Source organism: Takifugu rubripes, chromosome 3, assembly GCF_901000725.2.
Source record: "Takifugu rubripes chromosome 3, fTakRub1.2, whole genome shotgun sequence".
NCBI lineage: Eukaryota > Metazoa > Chordata > Actinopteri > Tetraodontiformes > Tetraodontidae > Takifugu > Takifugu rubripes.
The window spans coordinates 7,307,698-7,330,306 of record NC_042287.1 but is presented as its reverse complement, the minus strand read 5'-3'; the positions used below and the strand labels follow the sequence as shown (position 1 = coordinate 7,330,306).

The window sequence follows — 22,609 nt, the reverse complement described above, 5'->3', positions numbered from 1 at the left end:
TAGGCGCAGAGTGTGAATTACAGAATATATGTAACAATGTAAATTTGTGGGTTTTTTTCCCACTTTTGCAACTGGCGAGGTCGCTTGCATAAGCGGTAGCCACGTTTTTTTTTTTTGATTTTTTTTTTTCAGTTCTGTGGAGCAGGGCTTTTAAATATAGAGCATGGGGTTTGCTTATTTTTAGCCAAAGTACTGACAGGCATTGTTATTCTAAAACATGTACATGTTAGCAAAGAGGGTAAACTCACACCCTGGCTGAAAAGTAGCACAACGTTTCTGTTACCTCGAGCTGTTAACTCAACAATGCAAACATCCATTCGCTTAACGCAACATTTACACCAACAAGCACACTGGTGTTTCTTCCACACCTCCAACCAGACCCTTTATGTATTTTCTCACCAAACTTGGCACCTGCACCCCCACCCGCCCAAAAACACACCTTCTGCACGCGCTCATCCACGCGGCAAGAACATGACCATTCACACTTTATGAGCTGGGGAGGGAAACCCGGGGCCGTGCCTGCAGAAAAAAACGGCCAGTTAAGAGCGGGTCACACACTTTGCACATCTAAAAACGTCAGATGGTTTGTTGGTTCTTCTCCGTCGCACCTCCATTTCCTTCAGCAGACATTTGACTGTGATTAGCGGAGCGAAGAGTCAAGCTAGGGGTCAGCGCTGAACTCTGGCCAGACTGATTGGGAGTTGTAATTAGAGGAGTTGCTCTGTCTCAGGCTGCTTCTCTCTCGAGAATTCGCACAGGATCAGTAACACATGCAGCGCTTGGGTGAAATCTGAGCTTCAGGTCTAACTTGGTGGAAAGAGCGAACTCAGGGTTTTCTGCAGAGCTGCGCCCCCCCCCACGGATTCCCCAACATCAAGTATCGAATAGTGGAGCTGTGATAGCTGCCTTTCCATAAATCTGATCATTGCCCTATAAGATCTGTTTCTCTGGTGTGTAGAAGTTACCTGTTGTGCATACCATCACTGCCCCCTCCTGTTTTTCCCCTTAGCACCACACAAGTAGCCCTCCTCTCATTTCCTCCTTCACCTCCATCTTCCCTCATTCTCTATGGAAGCGGGTAACACAAAACCCTCTCTCGGACTCTTGGGGGGGCCGTAGAGGTTACAAAGGGTGATCAATATGTGCCAGAGAAAGTCTTTAGACAAGTGAAAGAATCCACAGTTTGTCTACTCCCTCCTCCTTTCTCCTCCTTTCCGTCTCCTTGTTAGGATTGACAGGGTTCGGTGGCCCTGACACCCACTGACATGTTGCTTCTGTCTCTTAAAGTTGACTGACATCAAACTCCTGGCACAGACGTCCAAATTCCCCTACACACACCTCAATAACCGATCCCCCACCCCCTGAAAACACATTTTGAAGAATGATTCTCACTCAATGTTCCATAGAAGAAGCCGGTTTGTCACATTAGAAATGTTTCACCTCTTGTTTGTTGTCTCTGTGTCCAACAGGTGGTTGACAACATGGGCAACATCAAGTTTGCGCTAGACACGGGGCCGGATGCCAACAGCAACAGCTGGCTCAAGTATGTCCGCTCTGCACCGTCATTTGAGGAGCAGAACCTCGTAGCCTGTCATCTCACTGGAGACCAGGTGAGTGACACGAGGGAGTGGTTTTGTTGAAAAACACACACACACACACACAGACACACATGCCAGGAATCATGTGAGCATCTGCTGATATCGAGAACTAGTCGATTACCGAGGCCTTGAAACATCGTTTGATTTATGCATCGTTCCACTGATAAAAAATAAATATATTGCGCAACAGGCGGATCTCAATATTTGATGAATGCAATTTAAATGTAAATATTAACTTTGCTGCTCAGGTGAGACATTAAAATGTCAAATAAAATGCACACCCACCAGTATGAGAACCCTGTGGAATCCAGCACCCAGACAACCAATCGGACGATCTAACAGAGCAGCTCAAGCTAGTATGTGCTCTTATCTGGCTGATATCAAGGGCTGTCTGATACTGTTGCACCTCCAACATGTCATCAACAAGCTCATTGGTCTGCATTGGTGAGATTAACATATCCAGGATATCTTTCTCTTATCTGGCCTTACACATTTACAGGCGCACTAAAGACCAATATGTAATGATATTAATAATCCAGGAGACTGATTAGTCAGTGGAGACAAACCTGAGGCCCCAGTAGTGGAATATGAAATATTATAGAATCACAACCCACACAGAGAACTTCGATAATGACCTAAACTGTAGATTTTAGCTACAGGAAATTTGTGGTCTTGCTGCATTACATCGTCCTATAATTTGAGCCGCAACACGTCAAAATCGGGATGCACATACGAATATTTTAACATCCTGAGTTTGGAGATCCTCCGACTTGGTAGTCCTTTCAGAAACACTTTGGGCTTTTATTGAGTGTCCCCCCAGGGCAGGTTAGTGCTGAAGGGTACGTCACCATGTCATGTGCCCTCCTCACTTTAGAAAAAGCTGGTGTAACCCCAAAGTTGCCCCCCATGAACAACAACTTGCCTCCTAGAGGAATCAGGTGTGGTTGAAATGCTGGGATGTTCTATTTGTGTGTGTGTGTGTGTGTGTGTGTGTGTGTGTGTGTGTGTGTGTGTGTGTGTGTGTGTGTGTGTGTGTGTGTGTGTGTGTGTGTTCGGACACTTGCCAGCACTGTTAGGAAGTGACCCCTGTCAAGCAGGGCTTCTTCTGGCCCTTCCCTTTGTTTGTCTCTAGTATCCGATCTTCCTCTGTATCCGATCCTATAGTATCGATCGTCCTCAGCCGATTTAAAGTTCACTTTCGAAGGCTGAGGATAGTTTCTGGATGGCGATCACAAAATGCCGAGTCCACCGTCACTTGCAGTTCGTGGCATCTCCTGCTTGACCCGGTAACGCCGCTTGTTAGTTTGTGCTCTCATGATTAGGTGGCAATAACAAAAACAAAAAAAGCATTAGAATGTCGGGTCAAATGCAGACACACAAAGTCCAAACGGATTCAAGACTCGGCCGTGTGTTTCCACATTCCTGTCACTCTGCTCTTATTTGTATCTTAATCCCCGTCTACACGGCCCTTTCCTCCTCCCGTCTCTGTCTCCAGCCGCCTGTTACTCGCCGTCTTTGTCTCCTTTCTCCGTGCCCGTGTCTCGATCTGCCACCTGTCACTCTGTCAGACCAAGGGGACAGGCCAGTGTGTCCATTTATGCTTCAGACACTAAGCCAGTGCGTCAGAGAGAAAAGGGACTCGGACTGAGCAAGACAGGGGACACGCGGGGGCCTCTCAGATTGACAAGCACCAATTGGCTGGCAACACCAGCCCGTCTAATCCTTTTAAGATTTTCACATCGGTGCCCCCTGCCACTGCCACACAATGTCGTGAAGAGAATCGCGGCACTGGGGAAAATTGTGGACAATTATCAAAGCTAAAAAAAAAAGACACATACACAACTGTTGTTTGATGCATTTTGGGTTTACAGTATTTGATTTAGCAAACAGCTCAGCTTTTTGTCTGCCGGGCTAGCTTGTTTCAGTGTCTCATAGGTACGACCCCATCATTTATTTACAAGCGTACGCAGCCACTCAGCACCAGAATGTATAATTCAGCAGAGCATTCCCTGATTTTTCTTTTCTTTTGCACAATGTATGAGTTTATGGAAATATGTGCATGCGGGGCAAATTCAATTGTGGGCAGTAACCTTTCTGAAAGCAAGTAGACAGTTTATAGGTTAGTTTGTCATTAATGATGCACGACGGACCAACGTGTGCACCATCGTGACAAATTCAATATTTCTGTCAGTGCAACAACGTACTTCGAGTATTATTCTGTATCAGCATTCATAATTTGTAAACAGTACCGTAGCGTGCATCGGAGAGATGCACTGGTGCTTAGTGGGGGCATGTACAGGTGCCACACATAGAGACACACACACGGAGGTGGAAAGCAGGGCCGCACTCACACACACACGCGTGCACACACGCAGCAACTTTTCAGCCACACTTGCAAATTTGCACGTATATAGTTTAGACAGCTCACATCAAAGCTGTGTGAGTGTGTGTTTGAGGGAATCTGTGTGGTGTGTGGGTTAGGGTTTATGGGGGGGGGCACCTTGTCCACCTTCTTGTCAGTCCTTCATCTTTTGTTCTTTGGCCAGGAACCCCTTTCCATCGCCGTGTGATGTGCCCTTATACCCCACAAAGGATCCATCAATAAATAGACATGCTTCAGTGTGTGTGTGTGTGTGTTTGTGTGTGTGTTTGTGGATGTGTATGAAGCCACAGTAGGGCATTGTTTGGGGCCCTGCGGCTGGCATTGATCGATGAGGCATCTGTCCCTTCAACGCTGGACAGAAATACGCAGGGTCAAGACAGGCCTTATAGCGGCCTTACTGTAGAAATCACACACACACCCTTGCACACACACACTCCGTATCTCTCTCTCGCTCTGTCTGTCTCACTCACACAGACGCAAACATTATAAAAGCTGCAGACGTTAAACAAATAAAAATATTGTTTACTCCTCTTGTCGTCACAATTACAAATTTATTGACATCACAAATTAATCTTTTTTTTAAAAGAAAAATGTAATACACTCATAAAGTGTTTTTCAACGTTTACAAAATGCATTAATGTTAATAAATTTATGTTTAGTTATACCTGTAAATATATAATATAATAATAAGCAGCTTATTTTATAAAAGCCTATATTAGGCACTATTTATTAGAATAATAAATAATATAATATATAAATCAGCTATTTAAAAACGTGATTTATTTAAAGGTACAAATGAATTTTCCTTTAAAAGAAGTGCATTTAGTTAAAAACTAAAACGGTACAATGTCGTAGCAAAACTGTCACAGTGGACATTTAAATTCGATTTATCAATAATATTTAAACCATCTACAGAAACAAAATAATCTGTCTACACAGCGTTAATGCACGGATTATTATTTTTTAAGGTCATAATAGAGGGCCTGCTGGTGCATTCTCTCTTCCATACGCTCAAGGTGCCGCGTTTGTCCGTCCGTGTAGTTGGTCTGAGGGTGATTGACGGGGTGACTGCGTGTCTGTCCGCCTGCTTCATCCATTATTTACCCCAATAATAGATTTATCAAGTGTCCAAAGCGGCGGCTGAGATCGCAGAAGCGGGGAGGGGTCTGCGCCGCAGGTCCCTCAATCCTTTTGGCTGCAGATAAGACGAGGAGGAGTGGCCGACGGGTAACCGAGAGAGCAAGGGGCAATAGGGAATCACTAATCAGAGAGAGAAAGAGAGAGAGAGAGAGAGACTCATCACCATCATCATCCTCACCGTCATCATCAAAGACGCGCTCACTGACTAGATTAGAGAAGATCCCGACAGGAGAGCGTCGGACTCCGTTCAGCGTTGGGAAGAACTTACCGGGCGTATGCGCGGCGCGTCTGGCCGCACTGCCACCGACTTCTCCCCGGTCGTGTCCGCCGCAGATCTGCGCTCCTTCTCCGGCAGGTCTACTATGGGTTGCGTTGCCAACTCCACCGGGACAGAAGTGCTTCTGCAGCTGGAGGCTCTCCGCAGCGCCGCGCAACTTTCGCAACTCTTTGGTCTCACGGAGAGAAAAAAGGTCAGGAAAGAGCAGAAGATTCCGCAGCCGATGTCTGTCAGCCCCGTACTGACAGAATGATAATAATAGAGCAATTGTGGAAGTGATAATATGTTTTAACAATAATTGCGATTATTATTTTGATTATAATAGGCCTACTTATAACTGGCGTGGAGACTTTTTTGCTAAATCTGACGATTGCGAAGTACTTAGAGGTAGTTTCATTCTAATTGTGTGTGTGTGTGTGTGTGTGTGTGTGTGTGTGTGTGTGTGTGTGTGTGCGTGTGTGTGTGTGTGTGTGTGAGCGCGTGACCGCGCGCTTCTGTGAGGTGCTCGTTATGTTGGGTTCGACTTGGTGAACAGCGCCCCCATGTGGTCAGATGACTCCGGTCTGTGCGCCCCTTGGACCGTGTTCAAATGCGCTGCAGTTTTTTTTGCTTTTTGTTTGTTTGATTGTTTTGGGGGGGCGGGTTAAATTGTCGTTCACCTTTTTAAAAACTTTATTATTGGGAGGGTTTAACTTTTGAATTGTTATTTAGCTTTTAACTTCGTTGCGGTTGTGCTTGCCTTTCATTGGGCGTTGTTTTTGTTTTCTAAAGAATCCAGTAATAATTTTACTAGATCACACAAGTTTATATGAGCAGAATCAAACCAATAATCGTGAGACAATGAATAGCTGGCATTTTCCGGTTTTCTGTAAAGCTGTTTCACTTGTCTTTTTTTCAGACGTTGACCGCATGTTTGTTTCGCTTTTTTCATGGTAATCCATTCATGTTAATCCGCCACAAAAATGCTTTTATATTAATACTACGCTCGTTTTGGCTTTCCAGATTAATTAAATTGAACGGGCGTAATTTACAGTTTCTTCCCCGATCATTTAGGAAAATGTAAATTCAAATAATTTCTTTTGGCAGAGCGACCTTTTCTCTATATCTATCGCAGTGTTTATATTAAAATATAAACGATTCCTTTTTTACGATTTTAAAATTTGTAATTCACAACAACATTGATTCTTTTTAACACCACATTCATCAGTTTATCGTATATGCGCGTCTAACTGTATTAAATTCGTCCATAAAATTAAAGCCTCTCTAACTTTCTGTGTCTCCGCAGATTTATTATAAAGCTGTCCGGGACATTGAAGCAGGGGAGGAGCTTTTAGTGTATATGAAGGACGGTATTTTCCCCGAGGGATCCATGGCACCCAACTTGCAAGGTAAGATTAATGCGCGTCATTAGCGCACGTTTTAAACAAACTCCAACCAGCCTTCTGCGCGCAGCCAGCACATCCATAACTCTCTTAACCGCAGAAAAAAAAATACACATATTGATGCCATCTCTTTATTAAAAATCTTTTTTTTAAAATGATTTTATGAATTTAGAACTTAATCGAACCTTAAATCATCAGGTTTTTCTTCCCTGCTCGAAACAAAAACGTGTACAACCAGGGCCTCCGTGTGAAATCTGAGATTATTTCAACAGTCACAGGTCGTTGTGCATTTGAGCGCTGCGTTCACGGACGATCGTGGCCAAACCGAAATCATCGGGAGCCATTTTACTGTTGCGCGTTATATGAACGCGCCCGGTGATACAGTATTTTAGGCCAAGAGCCGAAGATCCAATCTAGCCCCACACCGGCCACAACACAATAAAAATAAAATGGTGTTTTTCCTGTGTCGCTTTGTTTGTTGCTACAAAGTCAGGCGCTATATTTCTTTTTGTAAAGGGCAGTTTCCGATTAAAGCCGATTCTAGTCCATATCAAGTGGATTCAAGATGAAAAACAGTGGTTGATTAAATCTCTGGCTTCCGCAATTCCATCATTTTTAATGAAATTAGTCTTCATTTCTTTCACATTTACCTCGGACAAATGGGAAATATTTAGTTTATTCAAATATGATTTCTTTGGTGCTGACTGTCATGACATTGTGTTATAAACTGATGTTATATTGTCATTTTTGGCAGAGTTTATTGTGAATTTTTGCATAAAAATATGGTCTTTATGTAATGGGTGTTCTGGACTGCTGACTTCCGTGTCAAAGGTTGTGGTTTGTAGATGCCCTCCTCTCCCCTCTGCCCGAGGAATCTAAGCTCAGGCTTTCAGCCATGCTGCAGAAGTCCAACTGAATATGTCCAACGTTTTATCCTACGATCTGAGTTGGACAGCTGCTCACTGTCAGGAGGGAATTTTGTTCTTGAATGGAAAAAGGGGCCATATTTCTGGGGACATCTTGGACTCATTGTGGTGAACTGTGGTCAGGTAACTGTGTTCCACTGTCTGTCCAGTTTTTCCAGAAACATGAATGAAAGACAATCCCATGACATTGATTGTGATGTGGGGTGGACGGGACGTTCGCGAGATACACTGCAGTCCACCTCACCCCGACCCCAGCAAACAGATTGATGTGCTAAAGAAAGCAGAGGGAAAGGAGGCTCAAAGGGGGCTTGATGGTTGAAAGGAAGCAGATTGACGTGGAGTAAGACCTGTTAAATATGGAGCAGATTTGTCAATTTGTTCAAGTCCTCTGTGTCTTCTTGTGTGTGAAATACATGACGGTGGTGGAGGGGAAAAGAGAGTGCTCCACCTGCCTGTGTGTGTGTCTGCAGAGAAGCTGAGTTGGAGCTTGGCACCGCAGTGCTGCTCTCTGCATCGGGCTTATCGGAGAAGGAATTTGAAGTAGAGGGCTTGAGGAGTCCCCTGAGACCTCACCCATGCTCCCAGATTAGCTGCTTAACTGCACATAATTGTGCTTCCCTTCGTCTCCTGGAGAGCTATTAGTCTCTCCTTTACAACCCTTCCCAACCTATACCCCTATACTTGCACAGACCAGATTATCTTCCAAACTAAAGACGTGCTCATACGCGGAAAAACACACACGTGCACGCACCTTAGCATCGCCCTGATTAACTGACTAGTGTGTCATCAGCGCATTATTCTTGAATTCAGTTTATTTTTGTTGAATGAACATTTTCAGTGGACTGTTGGGAAGGGGGGGGCTTTCCCAGAGCAAAACAGCTGTTCTGCATAAAATATCACGCTCACTGGTGGCAAAGTGTGTTAGTTAGTTTAGTATTTGAGCTCGGCGTAATGGCCCATTGACCAGAAGGTCATTTATCCTTCTCTCCAAGGTTAGACACATCAATGTTGCAACACTAATGCCCTTTTAATGTGTCCAAGAATTTCCAGCTGGATAAACGGTCACATGCTGAAGAGAACAGGTGAGCTGTGCACTGTACGTCATTTTGGATCACTGCATTTAGTGCGCATTGAGATGATGGATGGGGGGCCGTGCGCTGGGACCTGGGCACCGTGGCTGTTTGCATCGTGGCTAAGAAAGGGTATGGCAGGTCGGCGTAGAACTCACCACGGGGGATGGCGCCACTGTGCTCCTGCTCACCTTTTTATTCCTGATGGCTCATTCTTTTTGGGAAAAAAAACACACACACAAAAAAAACATAAACACACACTCATGCACACACAAACATTTTGCTGTAAAAGCCCATGCACAATATTGGTCTGCTGGGTTTTCCCGCTCTGATCTGTTGAACTTGGCATCTGACTCAGGAACTTGCTATTGAAAAAGCTGGCCCGAGTTTTATTCATTTGACCTTGGTGGTGCGAAGGATTGTAAAGGTTATCATGGAAGAGGAAGACAGGCCCATATTGTTTCCCTTCCCTATTACACTTAAAGTCTTGAGAACTTCCAATTAGCAAGTACCACTTAGCTGTGTTAACGATCACTATACCCCAATGCTAATTAATTTCAATTTTATGTGAACCTCAAGTGTTATGTTTACTTCTAAACGGGGCTGAGAGATATGGACAACATGTGCGACGGTTTCTGTTTTGTTGTGCGTGCAGATGAGCAGATGTACCGCTGTGAAGACTGTGATGAGCTGTTCTCCTCAACACTTGAGCTGCGGCGGCACCAGAAGTATTCCTGCTCCAGCACGGGTTCCATTTTTGACACACTGAGAGAAGACTTCAAGCAGGAACGCGAGGACAGCGATGAGCCCATCCACGAGTGCAAAGACTGTGAGAAGATCTTTCCAAATGAGTACAGGTATGCGGAACGCGTTCATTTAAAAAAGTGCGTTCCTACGCATTGTAGCCTTCTTCCTATTTCTCTGAGCTAACACAATAACGAGCTTGTGTTCTGCTTATCAAGCTTGGGACAACACATGATAGTCCACACAGAGGAGAGGGAATATAAGTGTGACCAATGTCCGAAAGCCTTCAACTGGAAGTCCAACCTCATTCGTCACCAGATGTCACATGACAGTGGCAAGCGCTTTGAGTGTGAAAACTGTGATAAGGTACAGCATACCCAGCACGTAAGTGGTGCACTGTACACACGGGCTCTATTTGCTTCAGATATTCTGACGGTTTATACTCAATGAAATTGGAAACTATTGCCGATCAATTACAGCGAGAGAACATGCAAGCATGTATATACATTTAATTTATAGGCTTTATCTCTGGTGCCGGTTTTCAGGTGTTCACAGACCCCAGCAACCTTCAGCGCCATATCCGCTCCCAGCACGTGGGGGCACGTGCTCACACTTGTCCGGAGTGTGGGAAGACGTTTGCCACTTCGTCAGGCCTCAAGCAGCATAAGCACATTCACAGCAGTGTCAAACCCTTTAGCTGTAAGTCAGAGCTCTTTAAACCAAACTCCTACCAGTCCTTTCGTTCTCACTCCACCAAAGTCGGCTGCATTCTTAACATTCCGTTAACCCAGCGTACAAGCAGATAAAGTCGTTATTTATTTATTTATTTATTTACCTTTATTTATCGGGGTAGTCCCATAATATTTTTACTGCTGCTCGACTATTGTTTTTTTCATCAAACCATCATCACTTTGGATGAGCCTAATTTAGAGCTTTAGGAAGACAAAAATGTTTTCTTTGTCGATGATATTGTTTTCTTTATAACTGTCTGTTTCTTATGCACAGTACATGTATTTGAAATGTGGACAACTGTTTTTCCCCTCCTTTACATTCATTTTCAATCATTTCCATTCTGATAAATCGCATGTGTTGCTGTTGATTTGGTATACAGAGTTAGAGGCAGTGTTAAAATGGGTTTAACCAGGCCCTGATGGGCTGTATCTTTTTGCACCCCCAGGTGAAGTGTGTCACAAATCCTACACCCAGTTCTCCAACCTTTGCCGCCACAAGCGCATGCACGCTGACTGCCGCACTCAGATCAAGTGTAAGGACTGCGGGCAGTTGTTCAGCACTACCTCCTCCCTCAATAAGCATCGTCGCTTCTGTGAAGGCAAGAACCATTACGGCTCCCCGGCAGGAATGTTCAACCCTGGCATTCCCATGAGCTCTAGTCCAATCATGGCCAATGCCAAGTCTCACCATCACCACCTAGCAGGTCTAAGCCAGTCAGGTTTAGGCTTTGCCGACCATTTTCCCTCACGACCTAACCCTCATGCCGCCTTGCCCTTCTCCCCAGGACCCCATGGCTTTCCGTCTCTCCCGCATGGTTTTCCGGGTATCTTTTCTCCATCACTGTATCCACGACCACCTTTATTGCCCGCAAGTTCATTGATAAAGAGCCCATTGAGTGCCAGCAGTCAGGAGATAAAATTGCCTCGGAGTCCACTAGATGTCCCCCCTCTTTCCTTAGTCAGTTCCAGCAATGGAAGTAACAGTTTAATTCAATTTGATGACAAAGAAAAAGAGAAGAAGCTGGATTTGTCATCTAGTGGAGAAGCGAAGGCAAAGTCCAAGATGGTGGACATGTCTGACGGTAGTGACCTTGAAGACGTTAATACCACAAGCGGGACAGATTTGGACACCACCACCGGTACTGCTTCTGGGGATGGGTCTGACTTAGAGAGCGATGGAGACAGCGAACGTGAGCGAAGTGGTAAAAGAAGAAAACCATCCGGGGCTGTATCCAGTCAAGAAGGTCACCTGATAGATGACGCAAACAGTGAGTTGCTATCAGCAGTGTCCAATTCAGGAAAGCTCGCACTCGACCGTCCCTTTCTTTCCATGGCGTCCTCCCAGCATTCCTTTTTCCCTCCACCTGATGAGCAAGCCCTGCCACCCTCTACCACAAATGCCAGTGCGGCTTCCACAGATTCCATTAAAGCCATTGCCTCAATTGCTGAGAAATACTTTGGTCCGGGTTTGATTGGTCTTCATCAGGAGAAGAAGATGGGTCCATTGCCCTACCATTCCATGTTTCCTTTCCAGTTCTTACCAAACTTCCACAACTCCCTCTATCCCTTTGCTGCTGATCGAGGTGCCCTTAATCCTAACATGTTCTTTAAGGCCGATCCCAAGTCACAACGCGAGCAGCTGCACAAGATCATCTCTGGTGCCCCTGGAGCACCTGCTTCAACAGTGGATTCACCGTTTGATCTCACCACAAAGCCCAAGGAGGCGAAAGTGGCTCCCCCAACCCCAACTAAACCCTCCAACCCCAACAATAGCAGTGAGAGTAATAGTGCGCCTTTAGCATTATCTAACAGTGAAGAACAGCCCCTGGACCTCAGCATTGGCAGCAGGAATCGAAGTAGTCAGAACGGCGTGGCCGCCGAGCCACAAAACAAAAAGAACCACATCTTTGGGGGTGGAAAGGGTGTCTCCATTAAGGATGAGGCTCCAGCTGGATTCCCACACCCTCATTCCCATCTACTGCACCAGCAGCCTCAGACACAGCCACCGCCGCTCCACTACGCCAAGCCCTCTGCGTTTTTTATGGACCCCATATACAGGTAATTCAGCTCCGATTAGAATGGAGGCTGTTCAACAGCAACGTCCAAATACACTAAAAGCGAGACACTGGTGTTTGTGGTTGGTGCAAATATCAACGCTAACCCTGGTACGTAACCCTCTTCCTTGTCGTTGGTCCAGCAGGGTGGAAAAGAGGAAGCTACTTGATCCCGTAGGAGCTCTGAAGGAAAAGTTTCTGAGGCCCTCACCGCCACTCTTCCATCCACAGGTACATATGGAAGCATATACGCAGATGTTCTAAGTCTTGAAAAGCACTTGTTACAATCTCGGGTAAAAAAAAAGTAAATGGTACATCTACTTGAAACAAAACTAAAGTAGGGCTAACTGGGCCTACGGCCTCCAGGTATTTGATCCAAGCTGAATATTCCCAGATGCTATCAACCATTATTTTCAGTCCATGTATTATGTGAAAACGCCTCACTCCTGCCTCCCACGCTGCTTCAACCTGAATTGATAGGGCCTTGTGCACCATCATTCCAGAGTGTTGATGTTATTTTCTCAAGGGTTCTGTATGATTTCTTCCTTTGTTTACCGAATGGCGCCTGTGTACCTCGTCACTATTACCTTTTTCAGAAGACACAGTCTGTTATTGCAGCCCCTTTGATAATCAGTCACATTGTTTGTCTGTCCCCAGACCCTTCCTACCTCTACAATATCTTGATTACACGGAATGATAGTATTAATAAAGCAGAGAATAATAACCTGCTTGAATTGAAACCGCCTGTCTTGGCAAAGCTAAACTTAGTTGTGGCATTGTTTTATGCACTGGGAGCCTGTAGGTTAGCTAATAACTCAACCCCTCCAGCTTTTTTTCTCTGTGACTGGCTGGCTGGCTAGATAATAGCACCGTGTCCATCAAGGACATCCTGTGTTTGTCTCCAGGAGAATGGGGGGCTCTCATTGGGGAAACAGTTTAATCTGACGTGGAAATCTGTGTTGACTATCAACTATGACTGTACTAAAGCTGTAATAAGCTATTCGAGGGTGTGAAGGAAACATTTACAAGCAAATTTAGAGTCACTGAATGATCACAACACGGGTGAAGCTCCACCTGGAGTTGTTGGGGGGGGGTGGGTTTGATGGCATTGGCTGATGCTCGATCAATATCTCAGGCATACAAGGTTCAGAATTCTCGTGTCTGTGTCTCAGCTGTGATACTCCCAGCGAGCCAAACACAATGCCACCTCTAATTCAGTCTCATGACGGACTCAAACGACTCCCGCCCACCGGTTCTCAGACTGTGAATAAACACATTGCGACGTAGTGTCTATCCCTGTGTGTCTCCCATCCCGTATTCACTAAAAAAGGAAGGATGTAAGCTGTTTTTGGCAAATAAACTCCCACAGAACCAGCCCCCTTTGTTCACACAAGCTTCGAGAGGAGGGGAAGCGGCTATCAGTCGGGGGCATCTCAAACCATATTGTGCAGCACCAATCGGAGCCCTTGAATGTCTCATTTAGTCAGCACGCTGACCTGTTGCTTCAGGACTAGAGGCGAGACCTCGAGAACAAAGGACCTGGCAGAAGCTGGAGATGAGGGTGTTTGGGGGAGAAATGGCTCCGAAGCATTTGCAAATGTGTTATAGGTCACGGAGGTGACTCGCTTTTAGCACAACAACAAGGCTAACCTCTGATATACTGCTTCCGCTCTCTGTCTGTGTCCCTTGCTCCTGTTTTTTTCTGACTGTGTCTTTGTTTCCAATGCTTCCTCTTCTCTGGAACACACACAGCAACACGTGTGCACACGCACTCACGCGCTGGTTTGCACTGAAATCTTTGTGCAAATCCAATTTACGCCTCAAGTTTTGTTGCATGATAAGTAAATCAGATTAGGACCAAGAGAGTAGCAGAAGCCATTCCAAAATGGAACTCTCACCTCTTTTTTCATAAATATTATTATTGTCACGATCAAAACAGTTGACTTTTTCTTTTTTTATAACTCCCCCTTCATCTCAGATGTCAGCCATGGAGAACATGGCAGAAAAGCTGGAGAGCTTTGGCGCTTTGAAACTAGACGCGCCGCCCAATTCACTGCAACACTCGGCCCATCCACTGTTCAACTTCCGCTCACCTCCACCTTCCCTCTCAGAGGCCATCCTCCGCAAAGGAAAGGAGCGTTATGCATGCAGGTAAACCCTTGGGTCTCTCTGGGACGCCCTACGTACGCTCCTACGTTGCTCGCTGAGTTTCCCGCTCCTCTTTATGTCCATTCCCTCCCTCCAGGTACTGCGGGAAAATCTTCCCTCGATCGGCAAACCTCACCAGGCACTTGCGGACGCACACAGGGGAGCAGCCCTACAGGTACGAGCTGCGCCTCATTGGTTCCTTTTTGGCAGACGTGACAATGACGTTACAGCCAAACTAACGTTCTGCTTCTCTGCCAGGTGTAAATACTGCGATCGCTCCTTCAGCATCTCGTCCAACCTTCAGCGTCACGTTCGCAACATCCACAACAAGGAGAAGCCCTTCAAGTGTCACCTGTGCAACCGCTGCTTTGGTCAGCAGACCAACCTCGACCGCCATCTCAAGAAGCACGAGCATGAGAACATTCCCGGTCAGTTCTCAGATTCCAATGAGAAATGTGGAGGGAGCGGAACTATAGATACTTAACGAGGACTTGTGTTATATTAATGAACTAAGTAATGAATTGCTTGCATTACTCATGTGGATTTCTTTTTAATCTACACCCAAATTAATGTTTAACATGGTGCTTTGAATGATTTAAAGTCGGAAAACCACTTAATTGAAGAATTCACACTGGCTTTCCTGTTGCTCTGCCAAAAACACTATTTTTATGTCCAAGACGGAATTACGCCTCCGAGCATGGATGGAACAAAACTCTTAAACGAGATATTTAGGCCTTTTCATCTGAAAAAAAGATCCTGCAATTTCTGGCATTTCTATACTCAAATGTGACACCTTTGTGGATGAAGCCGCTCTCCTGGATTCTGCTGTGCAAAAGTTACTTAATGGAATTCCTCAAATACCAACGATCACCATTGTTTGAGACCATTTATATATAAACTCCTTTTGACAGCATGACTCAATGTGTAATTTCCAGAAGTGAGTCACAAGTCGAATTAAAGTAGGGGCAAATTGTCTTCAAATGTGACATCATGCGCACGCAAACAAGGAAATTAACGCTTTGTCAAAATGTCCCGTTCATGTTTATCTTTTTCCATTCTTTCGACACAACCTCAGATTCTCGATACAGTCTTAAAAAGTGAGTAATTACTCCCATAATGTTTAGCGTTCCTTTAAACTCATCTGTTATATATGCCTGATAATGATCGAACTAATCAGGCTTGTGTATTTGGTCTTGTGCCCATGTGGTCGGTGTGCACATCTGTGTGTGTTAACATGCGTGTGTGTGTGTGTGCACTCTTTTCCCCTAACAGTGAGCCAACAGTCCGGGATGCTTTCCAACCTGGGAACCACCATCTCCTCTCCGAACTCCGAGCCAGACAATCATGCACTTTTAGATGAGAAGGAAGACTCGTACTTCTCAGAAATCCGCAACTTTATTTCCAACAGTGAGATGAACCAGGCCTCCAGCTCCACGGATAAAAGGTAACAAGAACACTCGCTCGCACGGATCACATTTGCAAAGGTCTTCGGTGATTACATTTGATCCATGAGGCTAACCGTTTAATGCCAAGCTCTGACTCTTACCCTAACCTCATCCCAAATCCAGCTGTAATCAAACTCTAAAGCAAACATTTAAAGCAAAATTATCCCCATTGCAGATATTTTTCATATATCTCTCTTCTTATCGGGCCCAGTCATGGAAGAGCAGGAACATTCTTTATTCCGTTTTTTTCTGATTTGAGTTGAACTGAGTCCTAATGAAATATTGGCGCGCAGCGGCCCCTGGTGGCGGAAATGTACATGCCAATTTCTTACTCCGATAATTCTCTACACGTGGAAACGGTGATTACATGAAAGATCTTGACAAAGTCTTGTTTAATTACCGGTACAGCCATCTTTTTTTTTTTAATTAAAAAATGTGTATTCATGCATCCTTCTTTTGTCTTTAAAAATAAATCCCTTTCTATTCAAACCTCACAAAATAGCCCAGTTATAACAACTATATAATCTACCCTTTGTGATGCAAAGCTGGATCACTGCGTGTTTTCTCCAGCTTGATCCGGGGATCACTGAGTTGCTCAGTTTATGCGACTCAGCTGTTTTAGGCCAGTATAAGGGTCAAAAAGGAGGACTGTATTTGCATTTTCACTTTTTGATTTGTATTTACACACCCTCTTCTCCTTATTGTGAATTCCTTTCTAGTCTCCTCACTTCTTCCTCTGTGTCTTCCACCATCCTCCCCCCTCCTTGTCAACACTCATTATGGCCAACAGACCCAGTGGCAGTTTAAACCCCCCTGCCATCTGGGATCAATACTGGGTCTCATCCACAACAAGCTGGTCTGACATCTTAATATCTGTAATTCAGACTAAGTATTGGTCCTCCCACCAGACAGCCCGCTGTTTATTCTCCCCGTGAGTGACTGAAGTCAAACACACAGCCGTGGACTGTCTGTAATCACTCTTAACCGCTCTTGCAACATCATTTCTCCCTCTTTAAAATTCCTTTTTCCGCATCATAGCCAGTCAAAATAGAAGTTCCTGGTAGCCCTCGTATGCTGAAAACTTTGTTTGACCACGTTCCAAGCTGGAGAGGTCATCAATGGCGAGGGCGGCATTGCTCCGAGGGTGAGAAGTCTTAAACAAAGACGTTAAAAAGATTTAGATGTGAGCGGATATCGCCAGAAATGTCAGATGATTATGAGGTATCCATCTCTTCTGGACCACAATCCCAGTCATAATTAGCTCTGGAGTGGGGACCCCGACTACGGCTCGAGCTCTTTGGTTTGGCTAAAACTTCGGCTGGAGCTGGCTGCTTGTCTGGGACTGCAATCGTAGTAGTTCAGCCCCTGAGGGGGAACTCAGGTTGAGGCATTTATCTCAGAGATCCTCTGATGATGGAGCTCTTCCCCCATCCACCCGCTCTATCCATCCGTACCCCATAGCCTGCTAACACAAACACCAAACTGACGTGTTTAGACTAAATGACAAAACCCAGGGCCCCCTAAGTCAGAGCTAGGCTTCTTTCTGCATACACAGGCATGCACTTTTTGGTCTCCAACTACCTCTGCAATTTGATTATCGTGATATTTAATCTAGATTGAAAGAGGAGAACCCCCCCCCTCTCCCAAAAGTCCCTCTGTCTGCCATTTACCCACCCACTGTGTGTGACCCAATCCTGTCCCTGTGCAGCCCTTCCCAGAGGTAATCCTGTCGGAGTTGATAAATGTCCACAGTGTGGCAAAAAAAAAAATGGAAAGGTTAAATTTGCCGTCCCAAAGGAAATGATATCATGAGCCATGACATCGTGGTCTGGGGTTGGGGGGGGTGGGATCTTGGTGCCTGGCTGGAAAATGTACAGATGGCAGGTCGTAATGGTGGCGTGCTGATAGCCTGTTTGCAGATCAGCCATCGTCTTCCTATGACGCGCTGGAGTGCAGAGGAACCCGGCTCACGCGGGGCTCCGAGTCTGAGCACCGGACCAATTAATCATGGCAACGCTCCGGGCAGAATGTCAGCACCCATGTTGTTTGTGTGGATACTGGAGTTAGATTGTGCTGTCAACAGATTATTTATGTTTCTCTCTCTGACTCACGTCTTTAGATGGTTGGGAAATGGTAACAGTCAGCCAGCTCCAGACTCCACCGCCTGGAGAAGGAGCTCAAATAAATCAGCCACTGCTGGCAAAGAGTTAAAACAACACAAAACACTTTAATTTTAGGATGAAGTTTGTGTTCTCATGATGTCTGAAATGAAAATCGCAATCAAATCACTGCCACTAAAGTCAAATTCTGGGATTAATGGCATCATTTTATGATCTCTTAAACTGTTATACAGTTCACTACTATCTTATTGTTCAACTATTTATGGGCCCAAGTTGACTGATTTTAGCTTATAGGTGAGGATGTGTGAAGCTCGTTTTTAACACTAAAACATTGTCATTTTTCTCTGCTTTTGAACCCTTTGCAGGTCAGACCAGGCTGAAGAGGAGCGTCCACCCAGCCACAGTCTGTCCAATTCCAAGCTGAGACTCCGCGGCCTGGAGGAGGAAGAGGATGAGGTGGAGGGTGACGACGAGGAGGAAGAGGAAGGCAGCCTGACAGAGAAGTCTCACGATGAGGCTCCGGAGTCCCCATCACCCATCACAGCGGGAGTGTATGAGGAGGATGAGGAGGAGGAAGAGACGGAGACGGCTCCCTTAGCTATGAGCTACGAACACACTCGCAGGTATTGATCGCATTTGTAAAAACACAAACTATAAACAAAGACGGGCGACATGAGGGCTTTGTTTCAGCTTTGCTCACGATTGTTGGACATCCCCCTGTTCCACCCCCCTTGTGAACCTCAACATTGGAGTCTACATTCCATTCACTGTTGTACAGAATGGGCTGTAATTGTCATCGTCGCCACTAGATGGCAGCATTTGGCTAAGGTCCATTTTGCATAAATGGGGAGGAGGCGTCAACATGTTGTCCATCTTTGTTTTATGACACAACCACATGAAATATGCTATTCTCAGATTATGCCTGCATATGTAATATTTAGGCATTTAACTCAGTTTGTTTTAGCAGTTCTAATAACTAATGCAAAACAGTGCTGGGGGAAAAAGATACCGGAAGATAAAGATGTTGGTCTTTTGTTTCGCGTAGCGTTTTCTTTTTTTCTTCTTTCAGTGTTTTCCTCCTGCTCATCTATTTTAACTGTACTTTTCCTTCTCTCTTCTCTATCTTTTCATTTACCTGTTATCACCCATGGCATTATCTCTTCGTCCATCCCTTTTCCTATTCCCATCCATATTCATTCCACTCACGCACCACCCACCTGCCATACCTCTGCCATCGGTGTGCAGGTGTTTAGAGGAGGAGGGCTCTCTCCTGGACCTGGAGGGTCTCCCCAACTTTCCCAAGAGCCTGGAGGGTTTACGTAAAGCAGCCAGTGGCGAGCAGTCTTTTGACGTTAAAGACCTATTTAACGCTTCGCTAGAGTCGGAGACATTAAAAGAGACATTATACAGACAGGCAAAAACACAGGTAGGTGGTTGGAGTCCAGATGAAGGGACAAAAAAGATGCTTTAGACTGATGAGACAGGGAGAGATGAGTCTATGTTCGGGGTTGGAGACTATAATGATTCCTCATGTGTCACTCATCAAAACTATAACACATGATCGGATGGAGCACCACTAACATTTACTCAGATATCAAAGAGTTTCTCCCTGTACTTCTACTGTATTACTGCTTCCTGCTACTTTTAACTTCCTGACTGCTACATTTCGGCTCATATTTTTTTTGATCTAATTTAAAAGAATAAAAATTAGATGAGTATGAGTTCTTTTCAGCTCATGAAATCAAAAAGTTTCCATGCTGTTTCCTCTGGATAACGCCGGCCTGTCTCTGTCCACAGGCTTATGCAATGATGCTGTCTCTCTCGGAGAACAACCCTTTGCACGGGCCCTCCCAGAACTCTCTGGATGCTTGGCTCAGCATGGGAAGTGGACCCTCGGAGACTAGCAGTTATCACCCTCTTAACCACGTCTAGATGTGAGCGAGAGAGGAAGTGGGAAGAGGACAATAGAGTGGACATGAGTAGTGAGAGGTCACGGACTCCCAGAAAGAATGAGTGTGTGTGTTGGTGTGTGTTTGCCTGTATTTGTGTACGAGAGCGGAGGGAGAGCTGGAGTCCATTTTGGAGGCGCCTCACATGACTGTCATAGAGAAAGCACTGCTAATCGCCTGTTGATGTGAAGGACGTGATTTAAAAAAAAAAAGAAAAAATGAAAGAAAATCAACAGCGTTGAAACTCTGCATCCTTCGGTCCACGAGGCTCCCCCAGCACCACAGAGACCCCGCAAGAGGCTCTGCAATAGACACTTGTATGTCTCTAAAAGTCTGTGTACACCGCCTACTACAAGCACTGCAGCATGAGCACTGCAACGGCAACACGTGTCCACCAGGGGGAGCAGTTTCCCCGGGGGACAGAGTGGTGCTGTGCATCATTGATCTGGTTTCAGTTGAACATGCAGAATCAACAATAGCACCGCAGTAAATGTTACTTGAGGAGATAACAGATCCAGTAGACTGCTGATTTTTATTGTTTTTTTGGAGAATTACTCGGAGAACGGTGTTCAGTCGCAAGTGGTGATTTCAATGAGCTATCTAAGACACTTAGCCATCATAATGGTTACCCAGCGTGATCATGCTGAAAATGAACTTTTAATCGTAAGACAAGTCTTTCTCTGCTTGTTTATTTCATTGTCATTTGTTAACTTTAATTTACTTGTTTTTCCTCTTAGATACAGAACAGTATTGTTTCTTTGTAGGCACCACAGTGCTAAATTGTTAATATAATTATTTTAGAGAAGGACCAAATTTGTATGATATTGTCATATGATGTACAAAATAACGTAGATGTTCATAGCAACAGTGGTATGTGCCAAAATAACCCATAGATAATGTTTTGTTCCCTGACAATCATTTCATTTCCAAGGGGCTTGCCTTTTTCCTAGTTTGTTTTATTTTTGTTTTGTTTTTCTTTATTTCTTTCTTTGCGCTTATAAATTTGATTTCACAAGTGTGTGTATGTATTTATTTTCCTTGGTTATTTTATCATGACTGGAGGGATAACAAATGAAGAAAGGTGTTTTTAATCCCTCTTGTTGCTGAAGGAATGAACGCCCATATAAAGTTCAAAAGAGAGCTCTGATTTTGAGGTGTGCCAAAATGGGGGGAAAAAAGAAAACGTTTAAAAAAAATTTTATTTATAGTGATAAAAAGCGTCTGGTGCGATTAGGCTGAGATGACGGGATATGGACGGCAGAAAAGGGCATTACGTTCACCATATCAAGCTCCCTCTTGTCTCTTTTTACTGGATATTTACAAAAAATCGGCATGTTTTTGTGAATGTCGCGCTCCAGAGATCACCTCTGCGTGGCAGCCGAGGATCAGGCAAGAGAAACAGCCACAGTGACGAAGAAACTTCTAGAATTCTGCTGCTTCACCCCTCATGGGTTTTAAAAAAAAAAAAAACCTCGTTGCTTCTTCACTGAGGGAACAGAAAACGCTCCATCCCCAGTTTCACTTGTCTTTTTATTCCCTTGTTCACGTGTGATCATACTGAAAACTCATTCCGTGTGGTGCCACGGAGGCCAGGGGTCAAGTACTGTAGATAGATGTAGATAGTGTAGGATGCAGGGGGAGGGAGGGAGGAAGGGAGGGGGGAGGGGGGTGCATTGTGGTTTATCGTTGCCTTGATCCTCCCTGTGAAAAAGGACTCTCACATCCACCTGATGCTGTATTTTTATTTTTATTTTATTCCAAGAGTGAAAACACATGGGTCCAAGCTGTCCAGCTGAGCAGCCTTAGATCTCCACCACCATCCCATTTCCAGACCAGCTTGACAGGAAGAAAAATCTGAAACAGAAGCACTGTAACTTTTCGTTTTCTCCTTCACCGCCGCAGGTGGTGGCGTGATGCGAGGACTGATGCATCATCTCATTTTTCTAAAGACCGAAGTCGTCTTCTTTTTTCTTTTCTTTCTTTTTTTTGTACACACACCTATATATAAATAATTTCACTGAATGAGATTCCATTCATTGTAAACACGTCGCTTCTGACTCAAGCTAATGAAATGTAAAGACTTGGGTCGCTGCGTTCTTGGGGTGACTGTATGTAGAAATCTTGTCATGGACTACTGTAATAAGTACGCGCTGTGTGAAGCAGAGGAACTGAAGGCATTGAACTATTCCATTTTGCCAACTTCAGAAAGTATTCTGGCAGATGGTCGCTGAACATGGTTGCTGTCGACCCCCCCCCCCCCCCCCCCCCCCCCCAGGAGAAAGTTACAGGAGAGAGTAAAACTATACATATTGGGTTTTTTTTTTAACTGTATAGTATTTTAAAGAATGAAAAGCAATGATGCATTTGTCTGAAGAAGAAAAAAAATCATTGAAAACATGGGGTTAAATGGATGGTGCTTGTTTTGTTTGAATCTCAGTTGTATATCGCCTCTGTTATGTTTATTGAAAACAGACAAAAAAAAAAGATATTGTGCATGACGTGTTTAGCGGTCATAATGATGTCCATTTGTGAAATGTGTATCAAATTAAAAAAAAAAAATAAGACAAAAACCGAAAAGGCAAAAAAAAAAAAAATCCGTAGATGCACTTATTGTACATGTGATTATGTTAGTAGGTTTGACT

At 44.7% G+C, this 22,609-nt stretch overlaps 1 protein-coding gene across 8 annotated transcripts in view; it reads left to right on the top strand.

Moving 5' to 3' along the window:
• The window catches only part of prdm16 (PR domain containing 16), a 142,424-nt gene extending 121,002 nt beyond the window's left edge, over positions 1–21,422 (top strand). Inside the window, exons 4-17 of one of the 8 annotated variants that reach the window (XM_029833458.1) lie at positions 1,470–1,610; positions 6,684–6,786; positions 9,432–9,633; positions 9,739–9,886; positions 10,066–10,219; positions 10,698–12,309; positions 12,452–12,536; positions 14,284–14,456; positions 14,551–14,628; positions 14,712–14,881; positions 15,726–15,897; positions 18,384–18,641; positions 19,264–19,444; positions 19,816–21,422. In XM_029833458.1, coding sequence (XP_029689318.1) covers positions 1,470–1,610; positions 6,684–6,786; positions 9,432–9,633; positions 9,739–9,886; positions 10,066–10,219; positions 10,698–12,309; positions 12,452–12,536; positions 14,284–14,456; positions 14,551–14,628; positions 14,712–14,881; positions 15,726–15,897; positions 18,384–18,641; positions 19,264–19,444; positions 19,816–19,950 — 3,612 coding nt within the window. In that variant the 3' untranslated portion in view covers positions 19,951–21,422. Of the gene's footprint in view, positions 1–1,469; positions 1,611–5,230; positions 5,592–6,683; positions 6,787–9,431; positions 9,634–9,738; positions 9,905–10,065; positions 10,220–10,664; positions 12,310–12,448; positions 12,537–14,283; positions 14,457–14,550; positions 14,629–14,711; positions 14,882–15,725; positions 15,898–18,383; positions 18,642–19,263; positions 19,445–19,815 lie in introns of those variants that run through there. The other 7 variants (XM_029833453.1, XM_029833452.1, XM_029833451.1 and 4 more) reach the window with 7 other exon arrangements.
• Positions 21,423–22,609: the final 1,187 nt, after the last annotated feature.